The sequence below is a fragment of the Cervus canadensis genome, chromosome 2 (assembly GCF_019320065.1).
Source record: "Cervus canadensis isolate Bull #8, Minnesota chromosome 2, ASM1932006v1, whole genome shotgun sequence".
Classification (NCBI taxonomy): Eukaryota; Metazoa; Chordata; class Mammalia; order Artiodactyla; family Cervidae; genus Cervus; species Cervus canadensis.
Genome location: NC_057387.1, coordinates 42,361,364 through 42,386,512, shown reverse-complemented (window position 1 = coordinate 42,386,512; position 25,149 = coordinate 42,361,364). Strand labels below are relative to the sequence as shown.

Genomic DNA, 25,149 nt, shown 5'->3' with positions numbered 1-25,149 from the left:
TTTAGTCTCTTGAAAAACATGTGCCTTGGAAACCCAACATCTGCAGAAAGCAAAAGGGCCTGAGAATCACCAACTAATTTTTTATCTTACAGCTTTTCAAAGAGGCGAGAAAATAAACATGACACTGAATTTGGACTTTCTGGCATAGTTTAGCAAATTACAATGGAAAAAAACAAACACTTTCTGGTGCAAGGTCTAACACTTTTCAAACCAGTAAACTCGAGCTGGATTTGAAGTCAACTATCACAGTACCTGTAATAAAGTTACTTTTAAGTTACCAAGAAGTTTCTTGACTTGTTTATGGAATTCCAATATGGGTGGGAACTTATCATTATTTTGTAAATTATTGACTCATTTCCCCTGAAATCAAAGAAACCATGAGTATCCAAACCTTAGATAAAAGAGATGTTCTTAACATTCATTACTGCAATTCAACCACTGAAAAAAAAAGTACCTTTTCTTTCCCTCTTCATTTGTTATCTGTTGAGAGAGAAGGGAAGAAGCTACCACGGGAAGGGAACCTCCAACACTTTGACAATATTAAAGGAACCATATATTGTCTTCTGAAAAAACACCAATTCTCCTACCGATAACTTTGCACCACATTCACATAAGAAATTATTAAACGATTATTAGCTTAATAATTACATATGTATATGTGTGTGTATATATATTTATGTGTGTGCATGGGTGTCCGTAGACACACACACACACACACACACACACAGAGTTCATAAACCCAAGAGACATTCTCAGAGAGGCTCCAGGGGAAAAGGACTTAAGCAGCCCAGGGAGTGGAACAGCCTTTAAATAAATCTTGTAATTTAAGCACAGCTCCCGCTTTTCAGCAGGCACTGCTTCTGGAGCCTCTTCATTTAAGAGTTCTCATATTCTTTTTTAGGGATTTGTGCCCTGATCAGCTTAGTGCCATTGGCTCTGCCTTCGAGAAAGAAAGCAGGAGCTAAACCGGTCCTATGCGCCCCGACTGTGGAAGCAGGAGTCCCTTCCACAACCCAGCAATTGATCCCCGTCTCCCTCTCGCCGGCCCCGCGGCCGCTCGCCTTCCAGTCGCTAGGTGAGAGGCGGCGGCCAGCAGAGCAAGGCCACAGAGTAGATGAACCCAAGATTCAACCCGCTAACTCACCTCCTCCCCAGCCCCGACTCCCACCCATCACCTCCTACAACCCCCTTCCCTCCCATCCCCCTTCGTGACACCCCACGGTGCAGCCACCGCGGGGTGCGGGGAGGCAGGGGCGGCAGCCGCGGAGAGCTGGGGGCTTCCTTCGCACCCACCCCCGACGCGCCCTAAAAGACTGTCCTCTGGGGAAGGGGCTGCCGGCAACTTGGAGGAACTTAGAAGGCAGAGGCTGAGGCGCCCGGACCTCGGCGGGGCCTCAAACCAGAAGGCGAGGGGCGGAAAAACGGTGTCGGGGCGAGGGCGGCTGCCCCCGGGCTTACCACGAGCACGGGGACCCCGGCGGCCAGAGAGTACAGGAGCACGGGGGGCACGGCGCTGCTGTCCTCCGGGCCCGGGTAGGGCTTGCGGTAGGCGCTGTCGTGGCAGAAGAAGCCCTGCACGTTCACGGTGAACGTGTCCGTGTACTCGAAGTAGTACGCCAGCATCACCGTCCCTGCCATGATCACCATCTGGAAATAGAGCATGCTGCTGGTGAGCGCCGCGGGCCGCAGGGGCATGCACGCCCCCCGGGCCGGGCCGAGCCGAGCGTGCGGCGGACGGACCCCCTCCCGGGTCCGCCGAGGCAGCCACCCGGGGGCGCGGCGGCGGGGGCGGCAGGAGGACGAGGCGCGGGAGGCGGGATGGAGCTGCCGGAGGAAGAGGCGGAGGCAGGTCCGGGTTTCGAGGCGCCGGCAGGCTGCGGAGGCGGCGGCTACCCCCCGGACGAACCCCCGCTCCCCTCCCCGCCCCCTGCCCGCCGCAAGCGCCGCCCGCCCGGGCGCGGGGTCGCGCGGGAGGGCGGGGAGTCCCGGGCGGCCGGCAGCGGCCACGCAGGAGACGGTTCGCGATGCAGCCGCGCAGGACCGAAGCCCCCGGCCCGCCCGGCGGAGGGGCGGACCAGGCGGCGGCGGCGGCTGGGACAGCGGCACCTGTACCCCTCGGAGGGCAGACGCAGTGGAGCTGGAGAAGCTCCTCGCCGGGGTAAAAACCCAAAACGGGGGGAGGGGAGGCAGCAGAGAAGGAGCTTCTAGAAACTCCCTTCTGAGGCAGCAGCTGGACGGTTTAGGAAACCCGCACAACGCCTGGGAAAACGGTGCGTGGATGCGTCTTCGGGGGGCAGCCCCGCGAAGCGCAAAGTCCCGCTGCCGCGCAGCGACTTTCAGCCGGCGCTCCCTGGGATTCCTTAACCCCGCGCAGGACACACGCCCAGCGCTGGCTTCTAGGCGCAGAGAGAGGCATCATCTCAGAGGATTTTAGATTCGGAGTTTCTCTGCCTCCTCCTCCAGTTTCCTAGGGCTTTGTATGTAAAAACAGAAATCAGAGCTCCGGAGTTCCGGAAGCATCCTCTTGTACAACGGCCCCTTCCTCGCTCACGTATTCTCCTCTGGCTTATCATCTCAGTTTCCCTTTATTAGATGCCTGTGAGACGAGGCACATTCCTAGGACCCAGCGGTGGCAGCCACTAGGGAAGGAAAAACGGACCGTTTGCCTCACCTCGCTATTCCCTGAGTTCCCGGTGTTGCTGCAGTTCCCCAGGGGTCAAGTGAAAGGATCGGGAGACAAAGAGGGCTCACACCACAGGCATACAGAACCCTCCAATACACTGGCCATGCACGCGTGTGCGTGGGTATGTAAGTAGCAGTGAAACTGCATGTATGTGAAGAGCCCGTCCGTGCGCCATGTGTATCCCTGTCTGCAAGAGGAGGCAGCAGACTGAGGGGGCTGGGGGTGGGGGAGCTTAGGAGAACCTGACACTGCTTACCTTCCCCTCCAGAGAGAAGCTAGGAAGCCTGAATGCCAGGCGAGGGGATGAAAATACTCCCGGAGCCCTGCTCTTCTCATTACAACGTGGAATCAATCTAGCAGATTTCTAGAATATTCATTTTAATTGGTTGTAGCTTGATGAATTTTAGAGGTGGGCCTTTATCATCAGTAAAGAAACATTTTTAGGCGAAAAAGCCCTTTTAAATTTGGCAAATGATAGTTTAGGATAAGATAATAAAGGCAGTGTGAATTTAATGTAGAATATTTTACCTTCTACGTTGTTAGACATCATTTAATAACTGATTACTTAGTGCTTACCAGATAAACAACACTTAACAACCTGTATAATAAACAGTTTTGGGCACTGGGCGGAAACTGTTGCTAAATGGACAAAAAAGATATCGTATTGTGAAAATGTAATTACTGCAGAGATGCATGGTCTCGTGCTACGTTTAGAAAATCATTCTAAGACTGTAAGAGTGTCTGAACTGCAAATCTGGTTCTAAATAGGAATCCCCCAAGCCTTCCTATTTAATAGAATTTTTTGAAGAATGGTGCTAATTCTAAAAGGTAGATTTTAAATGTAACTTTGGATTAAGGAGAGTCTAATGTAGGTAATTTATTCAAATTAATGAAAACCTTCATTTTAACAAGTTAATTTAAATTCAAATTTAAAATGCATTGTAATGCCTTTTACACAGTGTCCTGGTGCACTGTGTGACTAGTGGGCTTCCCAATAGAGAGGAGACTGTACTTCAGAGACACGGGGTCGGGAAGATCACCTGGAGGAGGGCATGGCAGCCCATGCCAGTGTTCTTGTCTGGGGAATCCGGTGGACACAGGAGCCGGGTGGGCTGTTGTCTGGTGGGTCGCAAAGAGTTGAACACAACTGAAGCGGCTTAGCATGCTTGCACATGTGCCTAGTACTATGCATAACAAGCAGTGCTGTTCACTGCTCTGGCCTCATCTCATCGTGAGCAGGGAAGGGTACATTGTACCATTCACAAAGGTATTTAATCTGAATAAATTAAGGACCTTACCCCTCTAAGCTTAAACAACAGGGAAGTGTTTTCACATATGAAATTGTTGTCAAGGTTAGAGAATCACCATCTTTATCTCCCTAGATAAACGTAGCCTGTATACTTCTTTGCAACACAGGGCAACATAATAGCACCAACTCAGGTCCTGCCTGAGTTCAAGTCATTCTACCACTTAACCAGTTTGGGGAACCTGGGCAACATGCTGGACTTCTTCCTGCCTTAGTTTCATCACTGCTAAAATTGAGATGATACTGGTACTTACTTTACAAGGTTGATATGAGGATTATTGATGCTTATTATATCTGGCACATTGTGTTTAAATTCTATAAAATATACCCTAATCATACATGTTTCTAGCAGCCTTAACCCAGGCCACTCTAATACCCATCACCAGTCACTTCCTTCTCATTTTATTGCTTGCAACATGATTCTGGGTGTATCCATATTTCTGTAGGAATATCTTGTTTTTCTGTAGATCTGTGAACATTCCATCTTCTGTTTCAGATGGTATCCATCTCAAGAATGAGATATTATTTTCCTTCAGAATTCTCAGTATCCCCGTCATTTGTTCATGCTAGATGGTCAAACTGGTGTTGCTGACTGATTCGTGGTTGACTTACCATCCAGTGCTGAAATTCAAAGTTAATATGTTCTAAAGATACCAACATAAAATTTCTATGAATATTTGAGCAAATTGGTTACACATAGAAATGGTGTGAGGTGGATGAAAGAGCGTGAGCAGTGTGCCCTGGCACTGGTTCCTCTCCTTTCCTGAGCCTGAGGTTTCTTAGAGACAAAATGAACTGATTTGTCTCACCTCTGGGCTTATTTTGACAATTAAATGAGAATATGTAAAGTGCCTGGCCCAAAGAAGTACTTATTTAGGATGTTTCTTCATTTTATTTTCTTATGAATCATTTAAGCTAATTCTTTTCCAAAATATGTATTTTCAATTTCAAAGAATCTTTTGGAACCCTGCCTCAATTATTAATTTAACTATCTGTTTCTAGATTAAAAACAGCACTATGCATATTTAATCTTTTGGAATCTTGACCAAATTCTTAATTTAATTCCTGGGTCTATTATTGTGCTTTCAAATGTATTATAGCAGTCAGTCTTTCTTAACGAAAAACAAAATTCTCCCCATCTTTGCTCCCACCAAATTGGATAATATAGGTCAAAAGTGTGGTATTTAGAGCTCTCTTCTTTTCCAACTTCCAGTGATTCATATTGTATTTGTTTGTGCGTGACTTAACAACCGCTCCATCCCACCATGTTTCCTCACCTATAAAACCATGGTAAATACTGGGACAGATCTTGGGGGAATTATTTATCAATTCCAGTACCTCTCATCCATTCACCGCAATATTCATGCTCTAGTAGGAACTAGTAAGGTGCTAGACTGGCATAGGAAGATACAGTCCTTGTCTATATGGTTTGTAACTTTTCTTCTATAGATAGAAGACAGACATACAGAAAGTCAGGGTGGAGGTGGTCTTTAGATTGGCAGCAAGTGAAAAGACCATTTAAGTAGTCCTTGGGAAGTCAAGTGCTGAGTATTTGTGGGTAGCTAGATGAGTGAATGTATTCTTCTTAAGTTTTAGAACCTCAGGTGCCTAACAGAGGGGAATAGGAAATGGACCTGGCTCCTCAATATTATGACCAAGTGGGTTCTGTACATCGAATCTATGCATATCGAGAGTCAAGAGTGAGATTCCCTGCTCAAGTTCAAGGATTTGGACCTCATTCATTTATAGACAGAATGTTTGTTTAAAGTTAGGACCCAGCTTTACTTATTACTAGATTTTATTTATTGTTAGGTTTATATCACAGCTATTTCTTTTTTTTTTTTCAACTTATTATTTTGCATTGGAGTATAGCCGATTAACAATGTTGTGGACATTTCAGGTGGACAGCAAAGGGACTCAGCCATACTTATGCATGTAACCATTCTCCCCCAAAAGGATTCTTCCCTGGTAGTTCTGTTGGTAAAGAATCTGCCTGCAGTGCAGGGGACCCAGGTTAAATCCCTGGGTCATGAAGATTCCCTGGAGAAGAGATTGCAGACCACTCCAGTATTCCTGCCTGGAAAATCCCATGGACAGAGGAGACTGGTGGGCTACAGTCTGTGTGATCGCAAGAGGCGGACACAACTTAAGCGACTAAACCACCACATTCTCCCCCAAACTCCCCTGCCATCCTGGCTGTCACATAACATTGAGCAGAGTTCCATGTGCTATAGTAGGTTCTTATTCCATTTTAAATATAGCAGTGTGTACATGTCCGTCTTAAACTAAGACTTAGAGAACAGACTTATGGTTCTTGGGAGAAAGGATGGGGAAAAGGGAAAAGGGGAAGTTAGGGAGTTTGGGATAGACAGAATGTTTTTGGCAGAGATGCCTGAGCATTTCCAAAGACCAAAGAAGATGCAGAATTACAAACATTGTTTTCCTTGTGTTTAAGGTAACTCAGAGGTAAACCCAGGCATTTTCCTGACGTTTTCTCACTCCATGTACAACCAGAGATAAATAACATTACAATGTCAATGCATAGCTGAGATGATGAGGTATGAAGAATTCAGAAGGCTTTACATAAATTAGGGAAACTCTCAAAAAAAAGAGTCCTTCTTTTAAAAACTTCAAAAATTTGTGTTCACAATGCTTAACCTGTGCTAAAGGTGTTTAAGGAGATTCGCACATGTGACAAGTCACATGACTTTGCACTAGTGAGGAACTTTGAATATTAACATATATATTAGTAGAAGACCTCATGGGAATAGGTTTGGAAAAAGGCATATTTTAGGCCAGACAACTGCATTCAGAATAAGTAAGGGCATCTGGTAATTCTTTCTAATACTTACTGAACGGCAAAAGACAGTCTCTTAACAGATCTTTATTGACGTGGATCTAGAAAATGAACAAGTGCACCAGTTTACTAACTTCAGGAGAGTTTGATATAGAGAACACCCCTGAAGCTTGAATAAGAAATACAGTGTAGGACTGGTTAACTCAAGAAATGTTGTGCTTAAACCCAGTCATATAAACTCAAAGAGACGACATCCTCAAAGTCAACCTAAAGAGAGCTAAGAACATTCGGGATTATACCTATGGCATTTCATTTTTGGCGTCATAGCATACTGCATCCTCACAGAAAGATTTTCAGTGCTTGATTTAGGAGGTAGCTTCTTTCTCAAGAAAACAGGAAGAGAAACCAGCTAGAATAGTAATTTGTATGTCTGTCTTTGAGGTTCCAGCTGTAATAGGATGTTTATTTCAAAGGTCGGATGCTTTTGACCAGGAGAAGTGATACTTATCTTCAACTAGGACCACTAAGAAATCTTGAAAGTGCCTCACTCTGTGCTGTGTTACAGCTGTTCTAGTCTATATGTACAGTGTTTTAAGTTTTCACTTTCAAAAGAGTTGACACCAACGAAGCACATGTTTTATTAGAAAACCTAATTATATTTCACTGAATTGATGGGCCAAGTTAAAGCACAAAAAAATTATTAAATATTAAGGCTGGGAAATAAAAAAAAAAACCAACATGCTGTTATTTAAAATTATTATGTTATTATCCTATATTTAAAATTTAAATTATTAAGTCAATGAAAGTTATTTAGGACATGTGGCTAATACTTAAACTGTATGCCCATGACAGTCATTTAGCCTCTCTGAATCTCAGTTTGCTCATCTGCAAAATGGGTTAATGAATCTTTACAAAGCCATCAAATGGCTTATATTTATAAAATGCTTAATAAATATTAAAGCACTGGACAAATCTGCATTTGAAAACATTCTAATTAGGAGAAGAGGATACCTAATCTGACTGGGTCCTGGATCTTCTCCCCAGCACTGTTTCAAACCACAGAAACTCAGATTAATTGCTGCCTGGTCTGTTGCTATATCTGAATATTGAATTGTTGACCACATGTTTTAATGATAAAAAATTTGTTACATATATCTCCATGGATCCATAACATCAAGGAAAGTTTCAAAATATTCAAGGTCCCTAAGAATATCTTTAAACAATTATTAAGGATAAGAACATAGAAGTGTGGCAGTTAAGTATGATGGATAAGCCCGAGGACCCAGAACTCTACAGAACTGAGTTTATATCTTTACTCTGTAGATTCATAATTGAGGGACCTTGGCCAAGTCATTTTAATTTCTGTGGTGTCCTAAAGTGGGGATAATGTTGCCTGCTTCACCAAGATATGGTATAGAACCTTGGCCATTCATGACTATAAATGATCATTATGGATATTGTTACTCTTCTGGTATAGTTAATCCTGCCACTGCTGGGTCAGCAAAACTTTTATTGATCCATTTGGAAATGTGCCTGCATGAAATTCTGCTGAACTATCTTTGTAACTTCATGTTACTTGAAGACACCTGAAAGTCATTATGTGTGCTATGATAAATGAGAACCATCCTACTAAACAAAATCACAAATCCTGCTAACACTTTGAGAAACAGTTTCTTTAGCAGCGATATGGAGCATGTGGGAAAAACTATGCTTATGACAAGCTGTGGGTCTTTTGTCAAGGATACAGCTTGTGAATGCTAATCAGCATTTGTTCGCTTGTCCTTCAATGCACTACGTAGTGGTTGAAACAAAGATGTAACAGAAGCTAGACACTCAAAATGGTTCCTTCTGTTCAGGGTCAACTATGAGCTTAATATCAGAGGATTTTCAAAATGCTGTTTTGGTGAGAGCATAAAGGCTTCTGGCATGATGAATTTCTGGCCTAAATTTCATCTTTCTTGAATGGATTAGTAAGTGACTGGGCTTTTCTCCATCTACAAATTTACAACTATAAGCATGGAAAGTAATTTTTTGGACAAGTAAAGACATAATGTCTTAATTACTGAATTGGAAAATAGTAAGTAGCAGAAAAATTTTCATTAAAATATAAGTGCTTGTGGATTGTATCACTTTGAAAGAAAGTGGAGGAAACGTTTGGAAAAGAAACATCACTGTGCATATCGTTGTGTTTACTCTTGTGATTAGCACTCTATGCTGTTGAGTATGATTAATCATATTTCATTACTATAATCAACGTTTCAGTGTATAATGGTGTCTTTAATTTAATGTAATTGATAAAGATAAAACATTTTACTTTGTTTTCCACTTACTGATATTTTGCTTTAATACTTCTTTTGGCTCATACAGATCTCCAATAAAAATAGAAGAACATGAATAGTAAAATCTTAATTAACTTCAAAAAGGCTCTTAAATAGGGTATCCTGGGAAACTACTGCTTTTATTAATAGAAACCCTCTACCTTTTTTTGTCAGAACTGTTAAATTAATAATCAAATTATGCTGAATATACTACATTTTTCTTTGATGATCTGACATAAGGGTCATTATTTTGAGTTCAGTTATCACTGTTCATTAGTGTGGTGGTTCAAGATGTAGAAGATTAATTTTTGTAACTGCTGATAGTAGGATAAACTCTGGACATTTTGTTTAAAAAATGCCCCCAAATATATTTTTATTTACTTGAAACCGCAATACTATTTATTGAGTGACTACTATATGCTAAAACAGTTCTCCCTCCACTCCATTTACTGAAGAGGTATGACAGCATCAGTCTTTCAAAAAGTAGTATATAGAATGCTACCACGTAGTGAGGGTCCTAGTCTATGTGGAGTCTAGTTTAAGTATTTTCACTAATTAAGATACTTGTTTGTAATTCTACAGCAGCATAAAACGAAAGTGGCTCTGCAGTGCCACAGAGTTCTCATTTCAGTGTTTAGTGGACCTGGAAATGAGACCATAGGCTCAGAGAGTAGATGCCCCACATCCTTTTAACTTTGGATGATCCACCTTAGCTATTGAACCAAACCAGAAATGAAAGTTTCAGGAGAGCTGGGGACTCACACCTATATCAGTCTGCTTAGGTGGCCATAGCAAAATACCATAGACTGGGTGGCTTAAACAATAGAAATTTTTGTTTTTACAGTTCTGGAGGCTGAAAGTTCAAGATCAAGGTCCCATCAGGCTCCCCACCCCCCCTCTTTTTTCTCTTGGTGAAACCTCTCTTTCTGGATTGCTGACTGTGCCTTCTAACCATGCCTTCATGTGGCCTTTACTCTGTGCTTGCATGGACAGGTAGCTCTTCCTCTTCTCACAAAGACACCAATCCCAGCAGATTAGGGTCCCAGCCTTATGACCTCATTTAACCTTTGTTGTCTCCCTTTTAGAAGCCCTATCATCAATAGTCACACTGGAGGTTAGAGCGTAACAATATATGAGTAGTAGCTTAACAATATATGAGTAGCTTAACTATATGAGAGGACATTATTCAGTCCACGAGAGCATTCCACTCTCTCCCAATTCAGTATATATTAAAGTGTTTCATTAGGTTGCACCATATAAAATAGCCATTTGAGGGCACGAGGAGAAGGGGGTGGAAGAGGATGTGATGGTTGGATGGTATCATCGACTCAATGGACATGAGTTTGAGCAAACTCTGGAGATAGTGAAGGACAGGAAAGCCTGGCCTGACGCAGTTCATCAGCTCACAAAGAGTCAGATATGACAGTGCCTCAACAATAACAACAACAGATGAGAAATAGTTTGATTACTGGCAACTTCAAATGGATCAGCCTATACAAGGTCAGTACAAATCTTCTTGATTGCTGAGATGTCCAGGTGATTATTTCATAAATTGTTATGTTAAGAAAAATAAGTTATATTTACTCACTTTTTAATGATGTCTGAGCCTCCCAATCTGATAGATTTCTAGATGAAGTCTTTAAAATTGTTTGAGATCAAGTAAATTTTTACTACCTCATTGTAAAAGTCAGAAAGTATGAGTTAACACTGAGTCAATGGCACATAACTTTAACAATTTACTTGGCAAAACAACTGCTCTAAAACCCACCTCAGCCTAATTTTCAGACGATAAATGTTGGTACCTGAAGGACAGTCTTACTCAGTTGTGCGGCCAGATGTATAAAATGAATAAAATACGTGGAGTCTGGGCTAAGCATACGTATTTTTTACCTTTGGGTCAGAAATTTAATTGCTTCCTCTTGCTCATATTGGTGAGGAAGCCAGATGCTGTGCTCCAGGAATTGCAATACATCAATTACTGACAGGTAGTCGAGTCCAGTATCAAGTGAGATAAGAATGCTTAGAAATCAGCTTCATCAGAGGGTTTTACCACTGCTGTCCAAATCATTCAAACCTCCTTTGTATTTACATATTGCCTCCTTCTCTCCAGCTGGCTATGACTACTTTTCAAGGAGCTGATAATATACGCATCTGTTATAAATCATCATCAGTTTACATGGACCCCCAGTTCTGCTGCTGCTGCTGCTGCTAAGTCGCTTCAGTCGTGTCTGACTCTGTGTGACCCCATAGAAGGCAGCCCACCAGGCTCCTCTTTCCTTGGGATTCTCCAGGCAAGAACACTGGAGTGGGTTGCCATGTCCTTCTCCAATGCAGGAAAGTGAAAAGTGAAAGTGAAGCCACTCAGTCGTATCCGACTCTTCGTGACCCCATGGACTGCAGCCTACCAGGCTCCTCCGTCCGTGGGATTTTGCAGGCAAGAGTACTGGAGTGGGGTGCCATTGCCTTCTCCACCAGTTCTGCTGGTACTGCTCAAAACAAGTTTACTAGATGCTTGGTCTCTAGAAAATTATTCTGTAAAATCACCTTGTATTAGAAAAGCATGCAAACTAGTGGTTTGCATTTGTTTGGAGACATATTTAGAAGTTCTCTGCAAAGATCTGTACCAAGCATAGTAAGAATAGATTACCTCCCATCTGCTCATAAAAGATTATATAAATCAGTAGTATGAATTTCCACACCTGAAAATCAGGAAGATGAAAATTACTAAAAATATATACTATACTACCTTAACTTAGTGGCAGATGGAAGGTAATACAGACACTTGACTATTTACTATGTGCCAGACATTTCACATGTTTTAATTGTATTTGTGCTAGGTTACTTCAGTTCAGTCTCTCAGCAGTGTCTGACTCTGCAACCCCATGGACTGCAGCACACCAGGCTTCCCTATCCATCACCAACTCCCGGAGCTTGCTCAAACTCATGTCCATTGAATCGGTGATGCCATCCAACCATCTCATCCTCTATTGTCCCCTTCTTTTCCTGCCTTCAATCTTTCCCAGCATCAGGGTCTTTTCTAATGAGTTAGTTCTTCAAATCAGGTGGCCAAAGTATTGGAGTTTCAGCTTCAGCATCAGTCCTTCCAATGAATATTCAGGACTGATCTCCTTTAGGATTGACTGGTTTGATCTCCTTGCAGTCCAAGGGACTCTCAAGAGTTTTCTCCAACACCATAGTTCAAAAGCATCAATTCTTTGGCGCTCAGCTTTCTTTATGGTCAAACTCTCACGTTCATACATGACTCCTGGAAAAACCATAGCGCTGACTAGATGGACCTTTGTCGCGAAGTTATTTCATTCATGTGCAACTCTTTGTGACCCTATGGATGTGTAGCATGCCAGGCTCCTCTGTCCATGGGATTCTCCAGGCAAGAACACTGGAGTGGGTTGCCATGCCCTTCTCCAGGAGATCTTCCCAACCCAGGGACTGAACCCAAATCTCCTAAGTCTCCTGTATTGGCAGGCAAGTACTTTACCACTAGTGCCACCTTGGAATCCCACTAATTTTTTTTTAGGTATATCTAAAACTCTGTAAGTATCATTACCTCCCACTCTGCCAAAACTGAATTTCAGAGAGTTTCCTCCTGATCCATGATTAATGATAGCAGTACTGATGTCTAAATCTAGATCTGGCTGGTTGCTAAGAAATTTCTAGGGCATCATATTGACAATTTTTAACATGTTGTACCAATTCCACAAATATCATTAGTATTTAATGTAAATGTATTAAATATATACTTGAATAGAATAAGCTGTGGTGTGTCCATATTAAGGAATACTATTCAACAGTGAAAAGGAATAAAACTCCGTAGCTTGGAGGAATCTCAAAGGCCTTATGCTGAGTGAAAGAAGTTGTTTCAAAAGGTTATATACTATACAATTCCACCTTTATGTCATTATGAAATGACACATCTACAGTGATAGAGTACAGATCAATGCTTACCACAGGCTAGGAGTGGCTGTGTTGTGTGATTTTAAAGAAATAGCACAAGGGAGTTCTTTGGGTGATGGAGCTGTTCTGCATTCCAATGGTTGTGACAATTATCTGAAATATACATGGGTTATAATTCATAGAACTGTACTCAAAACATCAATTAAAAAAAGGAAATATTTGAAGTGTGGAAAAATTATGGAAAAGACATCACTATACTAATAAAACTTGAAAACTTTATAGTTTTATTCTTACACTTAGAATGACATGTTTTATGAAAATTTTTAATCCCATACAGAAAGTTGTAAATTATGACTTACCTGTATTTGAAAGATGATAAAACTTGACCCTTAGGAATAATGAAGACTAATATGTACCTGCAGCCGTCTTTTGGAATATATGTCTATCTCTTAACGAATATTGTGAACATTTCAGAGAAGAATTCAGTGTATTAATGTAAACATACCATTCAATATCTGAGAAGAAAATAGATAGGGTTCTTCTGCCAGACCTCCTTCTCATGGGAGCAGCTGGCAGAAATAGGCACCCTGTCCCAATGATTAGGGAAAAGCATACCAGTTCTCTTGTAGAACTAGAGAACTAGGAAAGAGACGTTTGGAAAAAACACATTAGTGCATACTGAACCTAGAAAATGGAGTTTGGAAGCAGGTGGGGCTGGTGGAAGGACAGGATGCCAGAATTTAATCTGGTCAAATCAGGTAGTCATCGTCTGGCCTCTCCTGCCATCCCTTGTCCACATGCCATCCCTAAGTGTAACAGCTTACTTAGTCAGGATTGATTTAGCAACTTGCATCCTTGAAAACAGAGGCTAGGGAGGGAGAGACTAGCCCTTTACATGGATCTTTTATAGCTTCAAAAGGTTATTGAGCTTTCCCAAGACATCAGACATGTTGTTAAGTGAGTTAATATATGAGAAAAGTGTGTACCATAAGTTGTAGGTTACCATAGAAGTGTTGGGCTTTCCTGGTGGCTCAGCTGGTAAAGAATCTGCATGCAATGCGGGAGACCTGGGTTCAGTCCCTCGGTTGGGAAGATCCCCTGGAGAAGGAAACAGCTACCCACTCCAGTATTCTGGCCTGGAGAATTCCATGAACTGTATAGTCCATGGGGTCACAAAGAGTCTGACACAACTGAGTGTAAATGTTGTGCTGTGCATAGAAATGTTAGTTATTATTAACCTTAAAACTGGAAGACTGACTCAGGGGGTATATTAAACTAGAGGAGGAACATCCATAAGGTAATCAAAGTACCAAATGCTCAGCCCTTGAAATTTTTAAATGTGTGTTTCTGGTGGACATAATCCATATGTGCCTGTGCACTGTGCAAATATTCATATTGCACATTAATAAGTACATATAAATGAGTTGAAAATTGTGAATTACTCAAAAAAACCACAGCAGACCATCTTGATGAGATTACCATTTCAGGAAAAATCCATTAAAATGCAAATATGTTAAATAAATCAAATTTGGGAGGTCAGATTTTCTGGGAAAGTGCAGTCTGTTAGCAATATTGCATCTCTACAGGATTTCCATCTGAATTGTACTAATGATGTGCAGGCTCGGAGTGCAGTGAAAGAAAAATTTCTGAGACTGTGGGCTTCAGTTTTAGCAGATGTTGTGTGTTCTGATAACTAAATCAAAAGGAGCTGGATAAAACCTTTGCACAGACTTTACATATATTTGCTAGGAGAGAGAGACTCTATAATGAGCATTTTAGAGGAAAAAACAAGGAAATAGACACTTTTAAAATTACATAATTCAGATCTATCAGAAGATTAAGTACATTTACAGCGTTACACTAATGTCTTCTACCAGGCATCCTGGTTAAAGGCTTCAGTTCTATTTTAACAGTGACTTTCTAGGCAAAGGTCCTCTTCATCCAAATGATTCACTGATAGTGAGGATGACACTTCTGATGCTTCTGATGCTCCCAGGCTTCTCAAAGGAAAGCTAAGATTCAGACGTGATATAGTAAATAGCTATTTGGTTCATCATCAGTGCCTTGTTCTGCCCAATGCTTAGTCTTATTCTTTGAACTCATTCAAGCAAGACTGTTTAAAGCCACTGTCTATGGCAACCTAGTACATGCAAACTCAAAACATTGTGTGTGTGTGTGTGTGTGTGTGTGTGTATGTGTCTTGTTTGTACACTTCAGAGCACTTGCACCCCTGATGATATTCTGGAACTCCATCTTTCTTTATGCTAACAGGGTTCCCCAAATTTGCTGCACATTTTAATCCCTAGAAAGTCTTGCTGGCCAGGTCATACATCATACTAATGAATCAGAGTGTTAGGAGTTCTGAAAACTGTCTGGAAAACAGGCAGTAGTAGTTTGTCTTATTTTGTTTTTTAAATAATCCCCCAATGATTCCAATATGAGCAAAATTTGGGGACCACCAATTTATGGCCAGTCTGACATAGAGCATAGTGCCAATGCCTGATACATGGCTGGCACTCCATGGATATTTGTAGAATAAATAAAAGAATCTAAACTCATATCAGGCAGTCTTCTAGCTATTGTGGTTTGATTGCACCTGGCTTCCCTGGTGGCTCAGATGGCAAAGAATCTGCCTGCAATTTGGGAGACCTGGGTTTGATCCCTGAGTCGGGAAGATCCTAGAGAATGAAATATCTATCCATTCTTGCCTAGAGAATTCCATGGACAGAGGAGCGTAGAGAGCTATTGTCTGTGAGGTCGCCAAGGGTCACACACGACTGACCAACTAACACAATACTTTTTGCAGTAATTTCCCCAATACCCACTCCTCCAGATGACAGAGAGACAAATCTCAAATCTCATTAGTTACAATATTCAAATCAAAACAACACCATACTATTTTTTAAATCTTGAATTATAAATGGTATATCTATCAATTATGAAATCCCATCCTGGTAAGAATATGGTGAACATCCTAAGAAAATAACTGAAACTTAATAAAATGGAGTTTAATCATATTATTTATAACATGACAAAATGAAAGGATTCAAATCTCCAGCACATTTGAGTAAATTATGAAAAACAGTTTATCATGCCACAAATGAAAATACTCATTAAATGCTTTTTAATAATGCTGAAAATGTTTTATTAGAATAATCATTAGGCCCAGATTATTTTATTATCCCTTTTTCTCTAAGACTTTATTGAGAAACATATCACATTCATAAAGATGAAACAAACAAAATACAATGATGTCACTGATAAGGCCATAATTTAGGTCTAAATTGATACAGTAAGCCAAGACAATGTGCCTAAAATAGGGAGTAAGGCGTGTCCCACAAAGGAAATCTACTTATGTAACCCCATTCTTATTTAACTCTATCACAAATACTATCAGTTTAGCCCACGCTGTGGTCTGCAGTACTCGGCAGTCATTTCACAGAGTAGGTAGGACCTGAGTGGAACTATAGTTGGATTTTAATCAGAGGAAAAATTTTGGCAGGAACTTAGAAAGCTTGAAGTTTTGAACAAAGAAATGGAGGGTAGGAGTGGGGCTATCATGTTTCCGAGGCAGGTGGAAGGTTGACTTAAAGTAGACGGTTAGTGTTGGGGAGAAATGGGAAAGGATTTTAGCTAGGAGGCTAAACCCAGATTGTAGCAAGCCCTAGCAAAACAGATTCTAATAGTTTGAGTTTTTCCTGCAAATAATGTGCTGCGTCCTCAGATGCTCAGTTGTGTCTGACTCTTTGTAGCCCACCAGGCTCCGCTGTCCATGGGATTTTCCAGGTAAGAATACTGGACTGGGTTGCCATTTCCTTCTCCAGGGAATCTCTCCAACCCAGGAATCGAACCCATGTCTCTCATGTCTCCTGCATTGGCAGGCAGATTCTTTACCACTAGCACCCCCTGAGAAGCCCTAAAATTAATGGGGAGTCATTTCCCTGGTGGCTCAGTTGGTAAAGAATCTGCCTGTAATACACGAGGCCCTGGGTTGGGAAGATTCCCTGGAGAAGGAAATGGCAACCTGCTCTAGTATTTTTACCTGGAGAATCCCTTGGACCGAGGAGCCAGATGGGCTATGTGTTCACAAAGAGTCAGACATGATTGAGTGACTAACACCTCCACTTCCACTTCATCTAAACAGACTGGTTAGGAAACAGATAAGTTCACACAGCACATTGTGAGGACTGTCTGGACATTGGCTTGTATGTAATTCACAAATGAATTATATGGGATGGGAGACACTCAGCTGAGCAGCTGGGAAGCAAAGGCAGTTATCCAAAAATGCAAGAATGATCTTTTCAAAATTCAATGCTAATCATGCCATCCTGCTGTTAAAATACTTCAGTGACTTTCTTTGATAACAAAATAGAGAAAATATACCTTAACATGGTGTACGGAGCCCTATGTGGCATGACCCCTACCTATTTCTGCAGATCTCCTACTCTCTACTATATTCCCTTTAAATTTGTCTTGACTTCTTGCAACTTTCACTCACCGTGCTCCCTCCAATTGTAAGGCTTTTGCACATAGAGAATGCTGCCAGCAATGCTCCTCTCTGCCCTCTTTGCTAATTAACTCCTGCTCATGCTTTCTATCTCAATTTGAAGGTCATTTCTCAGAAACACGATCTCCCATTTTCCTAATCCTCCTATTAAAGGCTCACATAGCACCAAGCACCTTTAGACGTTGTAATTGTCTGTGTTAAGATTGGCCTTCTCTGGGGGCTCAGCAGTAAATCTGCTTGCCAATGCAGGAGACACAGGTTTGACCCCTGGGTAAGAAAGATGCCCTGGAGAAGGAAATGGCAACCCACTCCAGTATTCTTGTCTGGGAAATCCCATGGACAGAGGAGCCTGGCAAGCTACAGTCCATGGGGTCCCGAAAGAGTCGGACACAACTTGGTGGCTAAAACAACAACACGTTAAGATTATCTATTTGTTAAAGTTACTATTTGCTAGCTCTTTGTGTGCTTTTCCTAGCCTCATGAAGTCTGAATCAATGGTTTACCTTTCTTTTATATCTCCACTGCTTAAAAAAGTACCCTAGCTGATATATACTCAATACATAGTTATTGAATGCATGGGTGATAAATGCAGAGTAGAAAAAAGTGGTATAAGTACAAATTGAAGAGAAAGGATAAGTGGCAGAGACATATTAAGAGAAAAACCACTAGGAAGAAAGGAGAGCAATGAATTAAAGATGATGCTGAAGATTTTTGTCTGGATAACTGGGAGTGGTAGTGCCATTGACCATGATGGAGAAGATCATGGGATGAATAGGTTTTGCATAGTAAAGTTTTTGCCTTGTATACGTTAAACTCAGAGACACAGAATTATCTACCTAAAAATTATGACTAACCTAAGAATAAAGAATGTCCCACCTTGTGTGTATATGCATAGTTCTGCATTTCCTTATGGAGAAACCTGCCTTAGAGTAATACTCAAGATGTGCATTACTCATTTCTGCCCAAGAGGGAGCAGTGATTTATCTGACTGGGAGTGCAGTGACAATCACTGCTTCACATTCTCCACTGGATAAATCTTATCGACTTAAAGGCTTAAAAATCTGGAGATTCATTTCCCCCTTTCTGTGGGAGGCAACTATTCTGGGTATGTATGTCTGCCCTACAAAGCCAATTTGTTTCCTTAAATAGATTCCCTCAATCTCTGAGCTTGGGCTAGGTGGAGAAACAAAGAACATTCCATCCCTTTTTGGACCATGGATCTATAGAAACAGTTAATAACCAAATGCTAATCACCTGTGTCCAGTTTTTCACTTGCTTCAAAATTATGCAGTAGACTCAAGAATGTATTAGCCTCCTATAGCCCCAATATTCTGGAATGTTTTAGAAAGAAAAGTATAAGTGTGGAGAAAAATAGAGCAGCTAGTCTAGCAGAGAAGTAATGGTTGAAAATGTTTGACAAATATCAAGGATTTTTCCAGTGTCAGGCAGATCTCGGAGGGAGAGTTCACAAAGGATATATGAGGAATATAAATCAAATCTGCCAAGCAGGCATGGGGCATGAAAACAGAGCCTGAGCCACTGAATGTGGTGATTAGGTACCCGATCACCTGTACAATTTTATTCTACGTGAGATAGTCAAAGAGTAAGCCAAGTTTCAGAAAGCGGTAAGGACACAAAGGCATTGGGTCTGCTTAATTTGAGAATCAGTAATGTGAGGGGAATAGAAGAGTGGCTGTGCAAGGTAAAGACTTTTTTGTTCTGTTCTGTTTTCCCGTGAAAGGAAGAATCAGCGCACACATTGGTGACTGAGAACCAACAGAGGTGTGAGTGAATAAAGGAGCCAGAGGGGAAGGACTCGTGTTTGATTTTGAAAGGAACTGAAAAGAGTGAGAAGACGAGATGAGACATAGGATCACCCTCCGTGAAACCATCTTTTCCCACTGAAACTGATGGAAAACAGAAAAAGGTTTATGAGGTCCTCTACCAAGAGGAAGTTGAAAGAAAAGAGCCAGTAAGAAAGTCTTATCAATCAAAACATAATGTTTTCAAGAAGGCTGATGGTTCTCACTTTATCTGAAAATAGGCACCGTTTCCTCTTTAATTTAGTTCTGCTATCAGTCTCTCTTTATAGAGTAAGTGAGAAGTGTACTAAAATAGAACACAGTAACCCAATTGAAAAAAAGCAGAAGTTTAGAAGACTATATATATATATATATATATATATATATATATGAAGGGACCTGGGCATCCCAATTTGGAAACCCATACCCCTGGGAGAAGAAAGCTTAATCTTGAAGTTGAAAGGCAAACCTTAAGATTCCTGCCTCCAAGAAACATGGCCCCCACTCCTTTGACTTTTTATCCCACTAGCTCCTCTTCTTCCCTTTCCCCTTGGGAAAAAATAACAAGGACACAAAACACTTTTATTTTTCTCTTTTTATCAGTTAAAATAGCTTATGAATATGACTCCTTTTTGATGAATCCTATATCAGAGCAACTAAAGTTGTGCCAAATCTGCTGATTGATCCAGTGCCATATTTTGAGGCTGAGCTAAGTCATGGGACACATCCAATCAGCATAGCATGGGAAAAATGAAAAGCAGAAAATTAACCCCATGAGGTTTTTCACATGGTCTAGCACTTGCCAGTGAAAATCAGTAATGTATTATGCACCTCCGCCTTTTTATGAGAAAGATGAAAACATTTCAAAATGTGGAGTAAAGCTGTTTTGTATTGAATACAAAAAGGAAAAGCAATGTGGTCCATGGTAAGATTGATTACATATAAGATCATTATGTTGCAATGATTTTCTTCATGTGAACTGAACCTGAGAAAAACAAGTTTATTAATTATCAATTTTCATTTGTTCCCTTTTAAAAATTGGGGATCCAAGAGGAATAAGATAATTCAACACTTTCCCATGAATCAGCAAGTTTGTATCAATGGAAAGTAAACTTCTTAACATGAAAGCATGAATAAAATGAGTTATAAAAGGGGTTAACTACTTTCAGGATGTGATAATAAAAAATAAGAAGTTTATGTGGTTGGTATTATACTAACTGCCTGATATTTTTGCAGTATTATTATGAAACGTTTCAAACACTCAAAAAAGTTTATGTTTATATTTATTTATATATAATTACAAACTTATAGATTTAAAAGTATTTGAAGTGTTTAAAGCCATTAGATTGTTATTCTTATTTATATTCCATCTACCCTATTCTTGGCCAGAGAGTGTCTTCACATTGGTTTCCTGTGTCTTTTTGGGATGTGGTTTCCTTGCCTCTGTTATGGTAAGATGTACCAGAATTGTCTTATATGTGTTTTGCCCCAGACCTGGAATGAGCTGTTTTTCCAAAATACTTTGATTCTGAATAGGGGAAAATGATGTTTACAAACCAAACCTGATCGATCAGTAAGGGTTGCTCTCTTGCCCCCACTTTGGTCACGGTTTCTAGGTCTTTTCAATGGATAGAGCTTTTTTTTTTTTTCTTTTAGAGAAAATACACCATGAACTCATACTGACATTTTAATTCAAGTTAGGGATACCAGATACATATTTAACCTCTTTGGTCCTATATCTGTACTTCTTTTTCCGGTTTTGAAATTTCTTCAGTTGCATAACTTAGAGTCCTTCACAGTCAACAAATTCAGAAGTAAAATCATGATTGCGTGTCACCTTCTCCACACCTGATTTTCCCTTCTCATTCCCTATTCCAGTGAAAAGCAATGCTTTGCGTCCATCTGGTACACCACTAGAACCTCGGAAGTGATTTCATTCTTTACTGTCTCATGCACACATTAAGTCAGTTTCAAGTGCAACAGATTAGACCCGCTCTCTCTGAAGTCCTCTCTCTTGTCCACTTCTCAGCCACCATCTTAGTTCAAGCCTCATGGTTTCCTGTCTGTTTCATCAACAGACATGCCCTACGTCTCAGTGTGTGCCTCTAATATCTCCTCCCAACATGTGAACAAATAATGTCATTTCCTTCCTTAAGAATCTTTGATGCCATCTCCTCTCTGTCTGCTCTCCACCCCTCTACCATCTTTAAGACTGCAGACTTCTGTATGCTTAAAGTTCTTCCTTTTCCCTCTTCTTTTACAAGTCTCTGCCCATGATGCTCACTTCCACATATGCTTGTTGAGTGAAAATCCTTCAGCTGCCTTCTCTGATAACCCCCATGGGGATTAAAACTGTTGACAGGTGTTCACACAGTTTTTTACATTTACCTCTTATTCTACCCATTTTACTTCCTATAGTTACTGCTTTTGTGGTCTTATTTGCTACTATGTGCTCCTTTAGAGCACAGGTTATATAGTTAAGAACCAATTGTTGATAGTAAACACAATTAGGCTTATATTCTAATTTTGTCTTTTCCTAGCAGTGCAATTTGGGCAATTTAACCTCCCTTCCGGATCTTAGTTTCCTCATCTGTTAACTACATATGACTGTTGTGGGGATTAAATGAGGCAATGCCTGTAGGGTGTTTGATATAACTCCTAGCTCATTAGAGCTTTCAGTAAATATGTTACTACCATCATCTATGTCAATAGAAGGTGAATGAAGGTAAAATGAGGACAAGGTCGATCTCCAGGGAAGGCAATCTTAGCACCAAAGGCAGATACTTATGCAAGAACAGAACTCAGGGCCCACTGGGGACAGAAGCCGCAGGTCAGCAAGTGACTCCCTAATTAGACCAGGAGTGACATCTAAACCAGACCCAAGAGGCAACTCTCAATTGAGGCTGTCAGGAGATGGCTGGGAAGCTAGGTAAAGAAAAGTAGGACGCACAAGAGACAGTTCTCAGAAAAGTGCTTTCTGTACAGCTTTTCTGGGTTGGGAGATTTGAAGTCACGTGGCTCCTTTAAAGAAAAGTATTTGGGCTTCCCTGATGGTCCAGTTAAGAATCTGCCTTGCAATGCAAGGGACACTGGTTTTGATCCTTGGTTTGAGATCTCACATGCTGCAGAACAACTAAGCCCATGCATCACAGCTAATGAGGCAGTGCTCTAGGGCCCGAGAGCCACAACCATGGAGCCCACATGCTTCAACTACTGAAACCCAGATGCCGAGAGCCTGTGCTGCGCAAGAAAAGAAGCCATCTCAATGAGAAGCCCATGCACTGCAGAGAAGAGTAGCTCCCACTTGCCACAGCTAGAAAAAGAGGCTGCACAGCAGCAAAGACAGCACAGCCAAAAATAAATAAAATTATAACAGCAGCAGCAACAACAAACCCTCAAAGGTTTCAAACAAAGGAGCAGTATTAAAAACAGATGCCTGGTATTAAAGGTAGAATTTTGTCTCCTCAAAACGATATGTTGGTGTCCTAGTCCCCAGTATCTTATTTAGAAGTAACATCTTTCCAGAAGTAGTCAAGGTAAGATGAGGTCTTTTTTTTTTTTTCCCCTGATCAAATTGAGTATTTTTTTTTCCCATTTATTTTTATTAGTTGGAGGCTAATTACTTTACACTACTGTAGTGGTTTTTGCCATACATTGACATGAATCAGCTATGGATTTACATGTGTTCCCCATCCTGATCCCCCCTCCCACCTCCCTCCCCATCCCATCCCTCTGGGTCTTGCCAGTGCACCAGCCCTGAGCACTTGTCTCATGCATCCAACCTGGGCTGGTGATCTGTTTCACCCTTGATAGTATACTTGTTTCAATGCTGTTCTCTCTGAACATCCCACCCTTACCTTCTCCCACAGAGTCTAAAAGTCTGTTCTGTACATATGTGTCTCTTTTTCTGTTTTGCATATAGGGCTTTAGAGTGGGGTCTAGCCCAGTATGACTGGTATCCTTATAAAAAGGGGAAATCTGGACACAGAGACAGACATGTGCAGATGGAAGATGATGTAAAGACACCCAAGGAGAAGATGGCCATGTGACTGGAGCCCTCAGGCCAATAATGAGTAATGCATTCTTCAAGGAATGCCAAAGACTTGCCATCAAACATCAGATGCTAGAAGAGGGAAGGAAGGATTGTCCCCTAGATCCATTAGAGAAAGCATGGATTGCCAACACCTTGATTTTGGAGTTGTAGCCTCCTGACCTGTGAGGTAATACATTTCTATTGTTTTAAGTTACCTAGTTTGGGGTGCTTTGCTACAGCAGTCCTAGGAAGCAGATACATCTGATGATACAAAATAATAGCCAGTCCTTTTGAACTGTGCATTAGACCCTGAGCTAAGCTCTTTTTACAAGTTTTCACATCCAGTCCTCACAGTCCTAGGGATTGGGAGCAACATGTCTATTTTATAGGTGATCATACTGAGCTTTTTTGCTTCCTTGGAATTTTCCAGGCCAGAATACTGGAGTGGGTAGCCTTTCCCTTCTCCAGGGGATCTTCCCAAACCAGGGATCAAAACCAGGTCTCCTGCATTGCAGGCAGATTCTTTACCAGCTGAGCCACAAGGGAAGCCCAGCTGATAAAGGGCAGAGCCTAAATCTGAACCTGTTCACACCTCACTGACAGTTCATGCTCTCATCACTACATATTGCCCCCCAGTGCATACAGTAGCAAACTGGAGCTTTAGAGTAAATATGGAGCAACACCTGAGTTCACGGTGTTGTCATCTAAATAAACGACAAGTGTCACCTCTGTCTGTGTGCCACCTTCCTCCAGTTTTGGTAGCATGGGAGAGAACAGAGTTAGATGATCTGGGCTCAATTTTGGTTAGAATAGATGTCTGCTTTGGGGCAGACATTTAACCTCTCGATTTCTTCTTATTCAGAAAAAATCTCCTGATGCTGCAACTTCTCCTTGTATCTCTTCGTAGTTATTTTTTCATTTGTTCATTAAACAAATGTTTTCTCAGCAACCACCATGCTATGCTGTGCTCCGTCCTATCCGACTCTGCAACCCCGTGACTGTGAGCTGCTAGACACCTCTGTTCATGAAATCTTTCAGGCAAGAATACTGGAATGGGTTGCCATATCCTCCTCCAGGGGATCTTCCTGACTCAGTGATTGAACCCATGTTTCTTGCATCTCTTTCATTGGCAGGCAGATTCTTTACCACTGAACTACCTGGGAAACCCAATTATATACCATCAAAGAAGATAAGGTATTGGGATTTCAAAGGGTGAAAGTTTCCTCTGCCTTTGGGAACTTTCAGGGCCTATTCTAGCACTTGTGTTGATGTTAAGGATGCGTCAGATGTTTTTTCCACTATTTCTTCAATATGTGTAGAAATTAAGAGCATAATTTGGAGAAGAAAGATCTAGGTTTGAATCTTGGATCTCCACGTATTGTTTATGTATTGTTTATGTAATGTTGGCAGGTTAAGCTTCTACTCTTGAAATTTCTTATTTGTAAGAATAAGATTATATTAATACTTATATTTCCATTTTGCAGGTATGACATAAATCTTGTGACTATACAGTGGAAGTGACAAATAGATTCAAGGGATTAGATCTGATAGACAAAGTGACTGAAGAACTATGGACGGAGGTTCATGACGTTGTACAGGAGGCAGTGATCAAGACCATCCCAAGAAAAAGAAATGCAAAAAGACAAAATGGTTGTCTGAGGAGGCCTTACAAATAGCTGAGAAAAGAAGGGAAGCGAAAAGCAAAGGAGAAGGAAAGATATACCCATTTGAATGCAGAGTTCCAAAGAATAGCAAGGAAAGATAAGAAAGCCTTCCTCAGTGATCAATGCA

At 41.2% G+C, this 25,149-nt stretch overlaps 2 protein-coding genes across 7 annotated transcripts in view; one reads left to right on the top strand and one right to left on the bottom strand.

Moving 5' to 3' along the window:
- The window catches only part of PLPPR5 (phospholipid phosphatase related 5), a 124,418-nt gene extending 122,723 nt beyond the window's left edge, over window positions 1-1,695 (bottom strand). For all 4 annotated transcript variants that reach the window (XM_043460564.1, XM_043460565.1, XM_043460562.1 and 1 more), the window contains exon 1: window positions 1,459-1,695. In XM_043460564.1, coding sequence (XP_043316499.1) covers window positions 1,459-1,695 — 237 coding nt within the window. The remainder of the gene's footprint in view (window positions 1-1,458) is intronic.
- Window positions 1,661-24,893, top strand: LOC122436653 (translation initiation factor IF-2-like). Of its 3 annotated transcripts, none has more exons than XR_006268069.1 (3): window positions 1,661-2,158; window positions 19,265-19,495; window positions 24,843-24,893. XR_006268069.1 is itself a non-coding variant. In XM_043460566.1 (2 exons), exons 1-2 carry the CDS (start codon window positions 1,661-1,663, stop codon window positions 24,846-24,848), a joined length of 504 nt encoding a protein of 167 aa, XP_043316501.1. In that variant the 3' UTR covers window positions 24,849-24,883. The 3 variants fall into 3 exon arrangements, 1 of the variants encoding a protein (XP_043316501.1); XR_006268068.1 differs by lacking the exon at window positions 24,843-24,893 and adding an exon at window positions 23,248-23,306; XM_043460566.1 differs by lacking the exon at window positions 19,265-19,495 and having other exon boundaries at window positions 24,843-24,883.
- Window positions 24,894-25,149: the final 256 nt, after the last annotated feature.